General features: G+C 43.6%; 1 protein-coding gene across 1 annotated transcript in view; it reads left to right on the top strand.

The window, feature by feature from the left end:
- The window catches only part of RABGAP1L (RAB GTPase activating protein 1 like), a 169,612-nt gene that overhangs the window by 16,009 nt on the left and 138,717 nt on the right, over positions 1-14,886 (top strand). The window contains exons 2-4 of the mRNA XM_026703343.2: positions 758-941; positions 8,849-9,059; positions 12,031-12,205. Coding sequence (XP_026559128.2) covers positions 794-941; positions 8,849-9,059; positions 12,031-12,205 — 534 coding nt within the window. The 5' untranslated portion in view covers positions 758-793. The remainder of the gene's footprint in view (positions 1-757; positions 942-8,848; positions 9,060-12,030; positions 12,206-14,886) is intronic.

The raw sequence follows: 14,886 nt of genomic DNA, 5'->3' as shown, positions 1-14,886 counted from the left end.
AAAAAGGTTCGCCATCACCGGGTTATAGAAAAGGGAATGTAGTCTTAGAGAAAGAGGTTTGATTAGAATTGTATGTATAACTGCTGAGAGGAAGATAGAAACCTGCTTTTTATATATTATCGTTGTATAAAGGTACGTACGTGTGTGTGTGTTCTTTTTTCTTTGCCTCTTTTTTCCCATTCTTTTTTCATATCTTTTTCTTAATTTTAAAATAAAAAATGGGCATTTTATTTGTATTAAAAATAGTTCCTTGGAGGTATTTCCAGTTTTATGAAAATGTTTCTTTTAAAAATAGTCCATTAAAAATCATTTTGCAAAAGCTGAGAAATTTCATCCAATGATAAAACTTCCTTTGTTTTTTTTAATTAGTTCTTATTTTTACTAGTTTCTAAATTTTTCTCATTTCAGATGAGTAATCCTGTCATAAAAATATACTTAAATTAATAGTAATATAATACACTAATACAAGAACCAGCTTGTATGACAGGAATGACAGAAAGATTAGTGTGAAAAGATTTTGCATTGTCCTGAGATCAAAATCTGATGGAGAAATAAACATATATAGTCATCAACTGCTAAAATATGAACTAAATTAAATAAGATATCTATTTTTAGGAAATGATCATTTGGAAATAGTTTGATTACCGGTATGTGAAAAAGAGATATGAAGGTATTTATAGAAGTTTAAGACATACTGTTGCTTGTGGAATTGTTATACTGTACTGATAAAATGTTTTCCTCCATTTTTTTCTTCTAGATATTTCCAGATGAAGAACAACAAATAATACAAACCATGGAAAAAATACTGAAAGATTTTGACAAAGGCCTGCAAGAAAGTATTTCTGATTTTGTGGATTTGAGTGGCAATTGCCAACAATCTTTTGAAGAGATTTCTGTGAACCAAAGCTCTATGCATCTTCCACTTGATTCTCCGACCACAGGTATGTTTCTTTGTTTATTAGATTTGTCTACCCATTTGATCCCATTTGAAGATGACCCTAAATACAGATAATCCTCGACTTACAATAGTTCGTTTAGTGATTGTTCAAAATTACAACAGCACTGAAAAAAGTGATTTATGACCATTGTTCACACTTATGACCATTACAGCATGGTCACTTGAATAGAATTCCAGATGCTTGGCAATTGACTCATATTTATGATGGTTGCAGTGTCCCCAGGTCATGTGACCACCTTTTCCAACCTTCTGATAAGCAAATTCAGTAGGGAAACCCGATTCACTTAACAACTATAAGGAGTCATTTAACAAATGTGATAAGAAAAGTCTAAAATGGGACAAAACTCACTTAACAAATTTCTCACTTAACATAAATTTTGGGCTCAATTGTGGTTGTAAGTTGAGGACTACCTGTGTTAGCAGAAATATTTTGTAAATTATGTAAATACTGAAGGAAATATTTAGGAAAAGATAAAAACATTCATGATGCATGTTCTTATTCCTATAATGATTGCTGAATTATACATTTATGTATTTTGCTGACATATTACTTTAATTATTTTAACATTCATTTTCATGTTTTAAGAAGGAGGAATATTATGAGGGAAGCTGTTTGAAACTTATTTGAAAAAAGTTGTCGGTATCTTTTAAATTACAGATAGTTCTTGAGATATGATCGTAAGGGGGCCTACCCATTAAAGTTGCATTTTGTGACACCCATTAAGTAAAGCATCTCACTTGATGATTTTCCCCATCCCTGCTCCAATATAATAATTAAATGAACATACAGGTCATTTAATGGAGCATGGGCTGCCTAGGGATGGGGGAGACTTTTGGAAGACTAACACAGGTCTAGGCCAGCCTACTCAGGCCCTCCCAAGGCCCCCCCATTCCTGGAGAGACCTCATGCCCCTTGATTCCTGCCCCTTGGTTCCCAAAACGCCTTTTCCAACTGCCACTGAGTCCAACAAGCCTTAAGCTTGATTCCATTCCATCAGGTCAAACCTCTTCCTCCACTCCTTTTGAAGAGTTCTGAGGCCTTCTCAATCGAGCTGCTCCGAGCATCCAGAGAGTGGGAGGTGCTCTAGTCTTCACCAATTGCAGGCTGAGGTATAATTGAGGAACGCTCCTCCCACCACGTGGCTTCTCCATGCGTTCCCCAGTTTTTTAGCTCAGCCTTGCAAGAGACAGGCAGCTATAGATCATTCTCCTTGGCCGTTTCAGGATTTCTGTTTCACTTTCAGGTTTGATCGTTTCGTTTTGGCTTCTTTCCTTGGTCATTGCGCTTTTGGGTTTTAGTTGTGTGTAAAGGAGCGAAGTTTCGCCCCCTCAGGGGGGAGATAGAGGGGTTTTAGAGCCTTTGCTCCCCCCACCCCCCCCTTCCCTCTTTCCTGCCCTTTCAAGCCGTTCCTGCTTTTAAGCAGAGGCTTGCTATCGTGCTCTCCTAGTGCGCGTTGTGTCTTCCCCCCACGAACGCCTTTCCTAGCCCTCATTTGTCCAGCTCAATCTTTTTAGCTGACTGCCTTTTTCTTAGGGCTATTCCGTCTCTGAGCCCTGCTTCCAGCCCGGTAGCCATTTTTAGGCGTGCCTCGTGGCGGGCGCCATTTTGCCCGGGGCTCAAATTGCTGCGACGTTGATAGAGCCCCATAGCAGGCCCTACAGGCCTGTGGGAGCTTTTATTTCAGAAGGAGTGTTGTGGCTTTGTGCCCTGTTGCCCCATTTTAATTGTTGGCATTCCGCAGCCTGCTCAGAGGCGAAGACAGGCACCTACTTCCCAGGTTGTTGGGAGGCAGCCTCAGAGGCCTTTACAATTTCTTTCCTGGTATATTTTTTCGTGTTTTAAGTTTGGCCTCAGCATTCATTTGGTTAAATTTGGTTGTTTAGAGATAGTTTTCTCATCTTAATTTTTCCCTATTTAAAAAAAAACAAAAAAAACAAAACAAACCATTTATATTTTATTAATAATTTAGTTCCTTTTTTTGGTCGTTTGGTGCAGTTTTTTATTGTATACCCTTAGAGGTGTTTTTTTCCTTTTTCCAAAAAAATAAATATATATATATCGCTATCTAAAAATTTTTCCAAAAGGGGGACGTGGCTCAACTATAGGATACCCAGCTCCCATTGTGGACCGCATTCCTAGGCGTGCCAACCGCCTTCATATTCAATATACCTTGTTTCTACCTTTTGGTTATAATGGCAGAGGAAAATCCCAGAGGGCCTTCCTTGAAGGCTAAGTCTAAAACTCACCATCTGCGCAAAAGGGCCAAGGAACCTACCACAGCCTCTGAAAGGGACGCCCTGAGGCGCCACAGAGCTCTGGAAAAGGAGTTTGATAGACGCTCCAGGGACTCTCATTCTGTAATTCCAGCTTCTATTCCCTCTACCTCTAACCAACCTCCCCCTTTGCCAGAACAACCTTCTCTCTCCAGGCACAACACACCTGTCCAGAGCCCCCGGGCCACTCGAACTCCAGAGGCGACCTTCACCCCAACCGCTGCTGGCCTACGCCCAGAAGACCCTTCAACTAGCATCATCCCTGACAGCGTTAAGGAATGGATGCAGCTTGCCATCCGCCAGGGGATCGCGGAAGGTATGCAACAGTTGTCCAAGACAGCCTCTCAAGCAATAGCACCCGAGATTGATTCTGCCTCCGGAGAACCTCTACCCAGACCGGTGACTCTCCACAGCCAGGTACCTTCCCAAGGGGACCCTCCTTTCCCAGAAGGGGAGGAAGAGGAGGACGAGGAAGAGGAAATGGCCTTTGCACCCTACGGGGCAGAGGAAGGGTCAGAGAGGGGGTCCCTCCATTATTCTGAGCCCTTTTCCGAAGTGGAACTGCTGGAAGGGGACATGTCGGAGGATGAGGGCATCTCCCCCGACCAGCCCTCCCTTGTAGGCCTGTTCAAGCCTCATTTATTTAAGTCCTTGCTGTTCAAAGCAAAGAATATCTCAGGCCTAACTCCCCAGCCATCTTCTGATTCCTCGCCAGCAGCCCCTGGGGCTCCAGAGGATGCCATTTTCAGGCAGCCAGCGGTGGAGGCCGAAGTTGTGCCAGTCCCTCCAATCTTCTCCGATCTAGTGGCGAAACAGTTAGCCTCTTCCGGTCTCCCCTCCGCCCCCTCAGGGCAGGACAAGAGATTTTTTAATCTCGACGCAGACTTCTCCACCATGCTAGACACCCCCGAGGTGGATGACCTATTATCAGACTGGTATCCTCGTCTAACCCCACAGACGCTCTGGAAGCCTTAAGGCCGGAGGACAAGAAAGCGGAGATGGCGCTGCGTCGGGCGCACCAGTTTGATGCTTGGGCCATTCGGTCTGCCACTGCCTCATCCTTTTTTACTAGGTTGTCTATTAGGTGGCTTCGACAGCTGAAGCAGCATGTTCCTCCATCTAATACTAGGGCCCATCAAGATATTGCAAAACTAACAGCAGCAGCTGAGTTTGCGGCCGATGCAAATTTTCACTCGGTGCCATATCCTCTCATGTTATGGCCCGACGGCTGCTTTGGCTTAGGCATTGGCAGGCCGACATTAAAAACAAGTCGAAACTGGCCTCAGCTCCCATCTCCGGAAATAAATTATTTGGTCCGGCCCTGGAACCATTGTTCATGGAGAGCCAGAACAAAAAGAAATTTCTTCCGGCTCTTTTTCGTAGGCAAGAGTCCAGATCCTTTCAGCCCTTTCGAAGGGGCTCCTTCCGTACCCCCTTTCAAACTCCCTTCTCCCCCCGTTATCAGAGATCTCCAACCTTTCGCCCGGCCTATCGAGACTGGGGCGATTCGGGAGACAGATCCAGAGGGGGGGGTAGTTACAGAAGACCCTTCCGGGGTTCGGCAGGTAAGACTCCCCACCATCTAAGATAGGTTTTCAGCCCCCTTACCCATTGGCGGTCGCCTTAAATTCTTTGCGAGCCAGTGGGAAGCATCTACGTCTGATTCTTGGGTTAAAGACACGGTCCAATTTGGTTTTTCCCTTCAGTTCCAAGTCCTTCCACCTGAACACTTCATGGTTTCTCCCATTTCCAGGGATCGTACCAAGCGCGCTCTCCTAGAGACTGCCATTAAACATCTGTTGGATATTAAGGCCATACAGCCCGTGCCACCTTTCAACGAGGAGAGGGATTCTATTCCCTCCTCTTTCTAGTCCCTAAGCACTCTGGGGGTTGGAGGCCCATTTTGGATTTAAAAAGGCTCAATCGTTATATTGTTCATCATAAATTCAAAATGCATACTCTTCAGTCCATCCTACAGGGCACCAGGGAAGGAGACTGGCTCACTTCCATTGACCTCTCTGAGGCATATCTTCATATACCCATTCACCCTTCCTTTTCTAGATATCTGAGATTTTATTACAATGGCTGTCATTATCAATATGTAGCCCTTCCCTTTGGTTTAGCCTCGGCTCCCAGGACCTTCACCAAGGTTTTGGCAGCCTTAGCAGCTCACCTCAGACAACTCCCTGTCCGTATTTACTGCTATCTTGACGACATTCTCATTCTTTCTCCAACCCAAAGCCAAGCTGAGGGGGACACCAGAACCACTCTTTTAGTACTTCAGGATCATGGTTTCCTTGTAAATTGGGAAAAGAGCCAGCTTACCCCTTCCACTCAAATAGTTCATTTAGGGGCGGTGATTGATTCAGTTGAGAGAAAGGTTTTCCTCTCCCCGGAAAGGTTTGCTAGCATTCAAAATTCGATTAAGGCCATCAGGCGGGCAAAGAAAGCTTCATTGCTGGACCTATCTAAATTGCTTGGGAAAATGATCTCATGTATATCCATTGTTCCCTGGGCCCGATTTCATTCCAGGTCCCTTCAATAGTTCCTGCTACCTTATCAACGCTCAAGAAGGAGCAATTCAAGATTCGTAGTAAGGCTCCCTCCAAAGGTTCTCACCTCGCTACTCTGGTGGACCAGAACCACTACCAACAAAGGGCATCCGTTCAAAAAACCCCAGAGAGTCACCCTCACAACAGACGCCAGCCTAACAGGTTGGGGGGCCCACCTTCGTTCGCTGTCAGCTCAAGGAACCTGGTCAGTAAATGAGCGCTCTTGCAGCATAAATTGGTTAGAGCTCCACGCAGTATATCTGGCATTACACACCTTTCTTCCTCAAGTTCGAGGGCGTCACGTCTTGGTCTTGACGGACAACACTACGAGCAAGGCCCACATCAACCGGCAGGGGGGCACTCACTCCATCAGGCTCATGAAAGAGGCTGAATGGATCTGTCGATGGGCGGAGGCCAATCTGCTATCCATAAAGGCGGAGTACATCTCGGGGGCCTCCAATGTTCAGGCAGACTGGTTGAGCAGAACCGTCGCCGACCAGTCAGAATGGCGCCTGCATCCCTCCCTTTTCCGGGAGGCCTCAGGGAGGTTTGGGTTTCCGCTAGTGGACCTGTTTGCGTCCCCATCCAATGCCCAGACACTGAGGTTTTTCTCCCAGTACCCCACCCAGGGGGCCGAGAACCACGATGCCCTGCGTTGCCCTTGGCCCACGGGGCTCCTATACGCTTTCGCCCCCCTACCACTGCTGCCCAAGGTGATCCAAAAGGTAATCCTTGAGAAAGCGGAACTTCTTCTGGTGGCCCCATATTGGCCCAGGAGGCCCTGGTTTGCAGACCTTCGCAACCTGTCAGTGGCTCCTCCTTGGAGGATTCCACCGGACAAGATTTCGCTGTCCCAGGGACCTCTTCAGCATCCGAATCCACAATGGCTTCAGCTGACTGTTTGGAGGTTGAGCGGGACCGTTTAAGGAAGGAGGGCATGTCCGATCTGGTCATCAACACTATTCTGGCAGCCAGGCGGCTTTCAACCACTCGCATATACAATGCCACCTGGAACATATTTTGTAAGTGGTGCCACAAGTTACACATTAATCCGATCTCTCCATCAATCGCACAAATTCTGGCCTTTTTACAAGAAGGATTGGGCAAAGGTCTTTCCCCCAACACTTTAAGAAGGCAGGTGGCGGCCCTATCTACGGTTATCTCTGGCAACCTGTCTGGCCCGCTTTCCCACCATCCTCGCATTAGAGCCTTTCTTAGAGGTGCCACTAATTTGCACCCTCCAGTAGTTCACAGATACCCGACCTGGGACTTCAACAAGGTTCTCTCGGCACTAACTAAGCCCCCCTTTGAGCCTCTAAGAGAGACATCACTCCAACTCCTCACGCTCAAGGTGGTTTTTCTTGTGGCAATTACATCGGCTCGTCGGATATCTGAAATAGCAGCTCTATCCGTTAGAAAGGAATTCTGCGTCTTCCACGCTGATCGGGTGGTCCTGCGGCCAGATCCCTCCTTCATGCCCAAGATAAACTTAGCCTTTCACAGATCACAGGAGCTTGTCCTTCCTAACTTTTGTCCAAGTCCTTCTCAAGAGAGAGAAAGGCAATGGCATACTCTCGATGTTAGATGGGCGCTCTGTATCTATATCAGTCGCACTCAGCCTATCAGGAGGTTGGAGGCTTTGTTTTTATCTTTTCAACCAAAGATGCTGGGCTGCAAAGTTTCCCCGTCTACTGTTGGCCGTTGGATTAGAGCTACAATATCCAAGGCCTATTTGTCACAGGCGCTTCCTGTTCCCAGTGGAGTAACCGCTCACTCTACAAAGAGTGCTGCTACTTCTGCAGCCTGGGCTACTCAGGCTCCTATTCATGATATTTGCAGAGCGGCTACCTGGTCGTCTCCATCTCCATTTATTCGCCATTATAAAATCGATGTTTTTGCCTCGGCAGAAGCCTCCTTTGGCAGACGAGTCCCTGAGCAAGTGGTGAGAGATCCAGAACATGCTCCGAGCCAGACGGAGTCCCCCCTGTAGGACAGGCCATGCTTTGGTATGTCCCACTCTCTGGATGCTCGGAGCAGCTCAATTGAGAATGGGCTTTGGTACTTACCTGACACGCCATTTCTGGTCGAGCTGCGTAGAGCATCCAGCCCCACCCTATTTGGTCTGTCTGGTGGGGAATCCTGTTTCGGCCAACAATTCATATTGGTTTTTTTTGTAGTTAAGTGTTGTTTATAGTTAAGATGAGGGGATAGTTGTTTGTCTTCTCGTCTTCGTAAAAACTGGGGAACGCATGGAGAAGCCACGTGGTGGGAGGAGCGTTCCTCAATTATAGCTCAGCCTGCAATTGGTGAAGACTAGAGCACCTCCCATTCTCTGGATGCTCTACGCAGCTCGACCAGAAATGGCGTGTCAGGTAAGTACCAACGCCCATTCCAGAGTGCTGAAATAGATCACTAAATTGTATAGCTATATACTGCAATTCCAGAAGCGGTAGCAATATTTACAGCTACCAGGATACAATTTGGCCCCTCTACACATGACAGCTACTGCCAAAATTGTGGCATGCGGCTGAGCACAAAGTGACTTGTTCCACTGGTATGGAAAGTTTCAGAGCTCTTCAAAAGGTAAGTGAGGAGGAGTGTGTGGGGCTTGGTGGAAAGGGAATCAGGCCTAAAGCTATCAGGGAGCCATTCGGGGAGGGAAATGTTTGCAGGGACCCTGTGGCAGAGGTATGAGAGAAGACAGTTGCATGGTGCTGCAGCATCCCTGCAGTTGGTTATAAGGGCAAATGAAAGTGGGAGTGCTGCAGCGGCCGTATCTATGGGGCTGGTTGTAAGTAGTTTTTGTGGGAGTCCGCTGTAACTTTGAACAATGGTTAAGTTGTAAGTCGAAAACCACTTGTACTTTAGCAAAAAGGAACTTTTATAAGATTCTTTTATGGTCACAGTGCGCTTGGGGTTTAGAAATATTAATATAACAATAATCATCTATAACCTTGGAACAGATTTCAGAGGCAGCCCAAGAACATTGTTGTGGTTATGATTCTGTCATGAATAGCACTTTGCAATGAATATTGGCTAATTGTTGAATTGTGTTTTGTTTCAGAATCTTCATCACAAACATCTCATTCTTTCACTGTACCTTCAGAAGAAGACAGTGTATTATTCAACAAACTGTTATACCTTGGATGTATGAAAGTTTCTGCTCCCCGCAGTGAAGCAGAGGCCTTGTGTGCCATGGCAACTTTGAAAAACTCAAATCATTCTCCATCTCCTGTAACTCTTTATGTTCCAAATATTCCAGATGGTTCTGTTAGGTGAGCCGGGTGTTTCTGTTTGTGTATATGCAAGATATCCAAATAAGTTTAAGAACAGGACAGGAATGGATTCCCGATTCCTTCTGTAGGAACTTCAAGTTGCTCAGTAGAATCTTTTGTTTTCTGTTTTGAAGATCATATCTAATTCCCATCTTTCTTTCAAGTTCGTCAAATGTTGCCTGGATGTTTGCAGTGTATAACTGATAGCAGATAGCTGATTAGGAAAGCAGGTGATTTAGTTCCAATCTAGACATAATGCAAAATTATATTGGCACTTGCAGCAGCTTTATAAGCTCAAGTGGGGTGTTTTTTGGAGCAGAGCTGTTCTAGATTTGGTTTCATGATCTAAGGAGCTCTTTCCACTTTTACTAGATTAAGAACTATAGTGAAATTTAAGATATGATGTATGAAAATAATACGTGTGAAATAATACTTTTCTATCGATATTAGTTTTACTGTGAAATAACTTGATGGATTTGAAATTGTACAAAACTACAAAGGAAAGGTTTATCAACAACAGAGGTCTTGATGATATTATGTCACCTACTCAATCATAGACTATGTTATATATGTTAGTTATAGTTGCTACCAGAAGAGCTAGTTCTCTTTTTCGCCATGCTTATAAGTTCTGAATGTGACATGCGCTGCTGGATTAGATGGGGCTTTTGGCCTCATCCAGTGAAAATTTTCTTTCTGTTCGTGTACTAGCAGCGACTAAACAAGAACATCATGCATGGGGGTGGCTCTGTATGATCTTTCTGATAAATCTCATGGGAAACAATGGTGTCAAAAACTGAAGGAAAGAAATTAAATTTCTATTTTCTTTCCTTTTCTTTTTCTTTCTTTTCTGTATTTTTTCTTTTTCTTCATGTCTACTACAGGCGATATATATATATAGTGTGTGTGTGTGTGTGTGTGTGTGTGTGTGTGTGTATACACACACACACACACACACACACACATGTTTTCTTAAGTTTTCGTAGGTACCTACATGTATGGTATTCAGACGAACACAATACAGAAGCCGGATGATGGCAGATGAGATTCTGCCGAAATGTTGCTGCAACTTTATAAGCACAACTATAATGACGTGGGGAAATACCCAAACAAAGCTGAATACCATATCTATATCTATATCTATATCTGTATATCTCTATATCTCTATATCTCTATATCTATCTAACTTTGGTTATTCGGGTTTTCTCCCGTGTAAAATTGGAAGTATCCTGGCGACGTTTCGACGAAATCTCATTCGTTATCTTCAGGCTTGTGTCTTCGGCTTTGTGCTTCTCGGAGTAATGTGAGCTTGCAGCTGTTTCTTCCTTTTACCTGCTAGTGGGGGTGTGACTTGATTGGGTGGGGGCTTGGCTGTGTTCTGATTGGGTGGGGGTATGTTCTCATTGATTGGGGGTTTGGCTGTGTTCTGATTGGTTGGGGGGTTGGCTGTGTTCTGATTGGCTGGGGGTGTGTTCTGTTCAGGTGGGGGCTTGGTTGTGCTCAGGTTAGTCTTAGTTGCTGGGGGATTTGAACTGGTGAGCTGTGACCCTGTTGTTTGGCTTCGAAAAACGCCCACACAGCATGAATAAATGAGATGATACCTCCCGCCTACCAGCCATTTAGAAACCCGCCCTCATTAATAAACGAGTACCTAACATGAAGAATGACACCAGACCTACACCCACGAGGGCCACACAAGATGCTACCACCACACTTGCACATAGAAAGCAGACTCACACCCACACAGATGATGAGACACGACCAAGGACCAGAAACCGTACCGCAGCTACATCACTACCCGCTTCAAACCCCTCCGACCCATACATGAAGCGAATGGACACCCACCATGAAGATGTGGCACGACCACGAACGCGAAGCCAAACAACAGGATCACAGCTCACCAGCTCAAATCCCCCAGCAACTAAGACTAACCTGAGCACAACCAAGCCCCCACCTGAACAGAACACACCCCCAGCCAATCAGAACACGGCCAACCCTCCAACCAATCAGAACACAGCCAAACCCCCAACCAATGAGAACACCCCCCCACCCAATCAGAACACAGCCAAGCCCCTACCCAATCAAGTCATACCCCCACTAGCAGTTAAAAGGAAGAAGCAGCTGCAAGCTTATATTACTCCGAAAAGCACAAAGCCGAAGACACAAGCCTGAAGATGACGAATGAGTTTTCGTCAAAACGTCGGCAGGATAGTTCCAATTTTACACGGGAGAAAACCGAATAACCAAAGATCCACATACAAATACCCGCGAAAACCTCAGAAAAGATAGATAGATAGATAGATAGATAGATAGATAGATAGATAGATAGATAGATAGAAAAAAATAATTATGGTAAAAGTTAATATCTTGCCTTCAAATATATATAAAACATTTTCAGTGAAATTAATGATTTTGTTTGTGTTGTTTATGTACTCTAGTATCTCACCAGTTAATAGAGTTATGATGACTTGTGATTTCACAGATTATAATTATTTAATTATATATTCTAAATTTTATGCCTAGTTGTATCCAAACAACCTGTAGTTTTAACAATTAGTTGAAGCATAAAAGAAAAGAAATAAAAGAAAATGGGTGAGGAAAGAAAACAAAAGTTTTAAAAAAGTACTGTGAAAATGTAATTGCTGAAATGCATGTCAAAGAAAGCAGTTGTGATGAAATTCTGAATACTCAGATATCATTAAGAATTTCTACATATAGTAAATAGGAACTATTGAACTAAAATACATTCCGAATATAAGTGACAAAACTGAACAACAGCACGTTATTGTCATGTGACTGGAAACATAAGATGTATTGTGAAATTTAATAACATTTAAAGATTTTAAATTCCAATCTACCTTTTTGTGGACACTTTAAACATTTTCCAGAGTGGATTGAGGTATCAAAAATAGCAAAGAAATTATTATTGCTTACAGAATTACAAAAGTTTTTCAATTTTCTTCATTTCATTTAGAATAATAGATCAGTCCAGCAGTACAGAAATTGCTTCTTTCCCAATCTACAAAGTGTTGTTCTGTGTCCGTGGGCAAAATGGGACTTTGGAATGTGACTGCTTTGCGTTTACTGAGAGTTACTCTGGCACTGAGGAGTTTCAAATTCATGTCTTCTCTTGTGAAATTAAAGAGGCAGTAAGTAGAAAGCATGTATTATTGTTTCAGAAAGCACTATTGAAATAATAGGTTATGGATGAGAAATGTCTGATTCACTAGACTGTTGCATCTCTGCAGAATGTGATCAAAGCTGCTTCTTCTTTTTTTTTTAAAAAAACCCCACTTATATAAACCCCTTCTTATGTAATATAACTCTAGGCAGCTCACAACTATAATGAAAACCAAACAAGAGTAAACCAAAACCCATCATCTCAGCCAATACTCTCCAATATATCCACCAATATAATTCCTGAACTCCACCCTTGTCCTGTTTCAACTCTTGGGGAAAAAGAACACTAAAATGGGATTGTGCCAGAACTCAGGAGAAGGGTATTCTACATAACAAATATTTGTACAGAAAAGGCACACTTCCTATGCCCCACTGGGTCATAACTCTTGAGGGAATTGACCTAATAAGCACATCCATCCAGGGGTGGGATTCAAATTTTTGAACAACCGGTTCTGTGGGCATGGCTTAGTTGGTGGATGTGGCTTGGTGGTCATGTTATTGGCTGGGTGTGGCCAACTCAATATCAGTCACATCGAGGCACGCATCTCGCCTGGCATGACTGTGGGGATGCTGCAACAGTTGTAAGTGTGAAAAATGGTCATAAGTCACTTTTTTCAGTGCCATTGTAACTTTGAATGGTCATTCCACACAAGCAAAGTACCAGCAAAGGAGGGGAAAAAACTCCAGAGATGTTCCTGAGACAGGAAGTCTAGTCCTGCCAAGAATGTAATAAGAGTTAACAGAGAGGCAGTTTCTGTAAGCAACACCAGAATGTTTCCTTCCTGCCTTCCTTACAGGTTTAGGCCAGTAATTTCTTCTAACAACCGGTTCTCCGAACTGCTTAGAATGTTAACAGCCGGTTCTAGCGAATAGGTGCAAACCTGTAGAATCCCACCCCTGCATCCATCCTTTCTGACCTGGTGCTAGGGGCAGATGCCTGAGTGAGTGGCAATCCTACAAATAACTTGACATAAAGCCATATCGGACTTTAAAAATGATAGCTAAAATCATGAATTGCACCTGGAAAGAAGCTGGGAGCCAGTGTAGCTCGTGTAAGATCAGTGTAGTTTGGTAAATGGGGGTGGAGCCAATATTGTGTGCGCTGCTGCATTCTGGACAGTTGTAACTTTCAAGTGGTTTGCAAAGGCAGCCTCAGCTATACTATATTACAATAATTCAACTGTGAGTGACCACGAACAAGACTTGCTGGTCCAGGAATGGGCACAGAAGATGGATCTGTGGACAGGTGCTCCTCCCCTCCCAGCATAGCAATCACCTCCTTCTTAAGCAGGAGTAACAACCCAAAAAGACCTAAGTTGCACCTCAGTTTGGGAAAGTACTACTCTGTTGAGAGTCAAAGATATCAACAGATTCAGGAGGATCAAACCCCCCAAACCACTCTATTTTGTTAGAGTTTCTAGGATTTTACTTTGAGATTTATTCAGAAAGTAGTTCTTGTTTATCTCTCTGTCAGTGATAGTGGTGCTTGCTTTCCAAAACATGCCCATTGTAACTACTAGGTGGGATTGCTCAAACAACACAATAATGTGAACTAAAGAGGGATTGGGAGAAGAGCGCTATTCTCAGGTAGAGATAGGATGACTGCATATCATTGTTTGCATCATTATTTGTTTTGTTATATTACTATATATTTCTTTCTCTACTTTCTCCTTCCTTTTCAGTTCTTTCAATTATGTAAACTAATTTACATATCTCTGGTTCCTCCCACCATGACCCTCACAACCTCCAGGTACTGGGTCAGCACTGAAACAGTATCACCTGTCTGGCCAGGGGTGGAAATGCATAACTATGTATCATCAGAGTACTGATGGTAATGCATCTGACACTATCAAGTGAACTCACCAGTGTTTTCATATAGATATTAAAGAGAAGTGCAGACCTGTCCCTTGAAGCACTCACATTGCAAGGGCCTAGAGTTAGACAACCCATTCACCCCTAACTTTAAGTAGAACTGACCACAGGGGAAAGAGGAAAATCACTATAAAACAGTGCCTCCCACTTCCAGTGGTGTCAAAAGTCACTGAAAGTTCCCAGAAGACCAAGCTGGTTGTACCACTAGCATCTAAAGTTCTCTAAATGCCATCTTAATACCATAATACAGTCTGATAATCCTCTTCATCCAAGGTCCTCTACAGTTGAACTCCCAAGTACATTCTCAACAACTTTCCCTATAAAGGGAAGATTGAAGACTGGATGAAAGTTATTGAACACTGTTGCATCCAAAGATGGCATCTTGAGAAAGCCCCCCCTGTAAGGTGCCACCCCCTCTCACAAAGATACTTTAATCATCACATGAACCCATCCACTTCTATTCCTCTCTTACCTTTTGTATCTCTGTTCCATCCATCATCTCTTTAGGGAACAGATGAAAGCAGAAATTTGCTTTAAATCTTCCATTTCTCTCAGAAAAAGCATTGGGCAAGCAAAGTTAATTCTTGGGACTTGGATGCCCAACTAGGAACACATTCAAGTACACAGCCAGTGCTTCACCTAAGGAGGGCATGCTCTGGATATATTACCAAGTAGATGCCATTTGTCCTGTAAAGTGACTCTTCAATGTTATCTGGCAAGAATTTAATCAATTACTTAATTTCTATGCATCTTTTATTATTTTATGGCTATAGTCTTC

The sequence above is a fragment of the Pseudonaja textilis genome, chromosome 3 (genome assembly GCF_049901715.1).
Source record: "Pseudonaja textilis isolate UNSWEBS1 chromosome 3, rPseTex1.2, whole genome shotgun sequence".
Taxonomy (NCBI): domain Eukaryota; kingdom Metazoa; phylum Chordata; class Lepidosauria; order Squamata; family Elapidae; genus Pseudonaja; species Pseudonaja textilis.
This window is presented reverse-complemented; position numbering and strand designations above follow the sequence as displayed.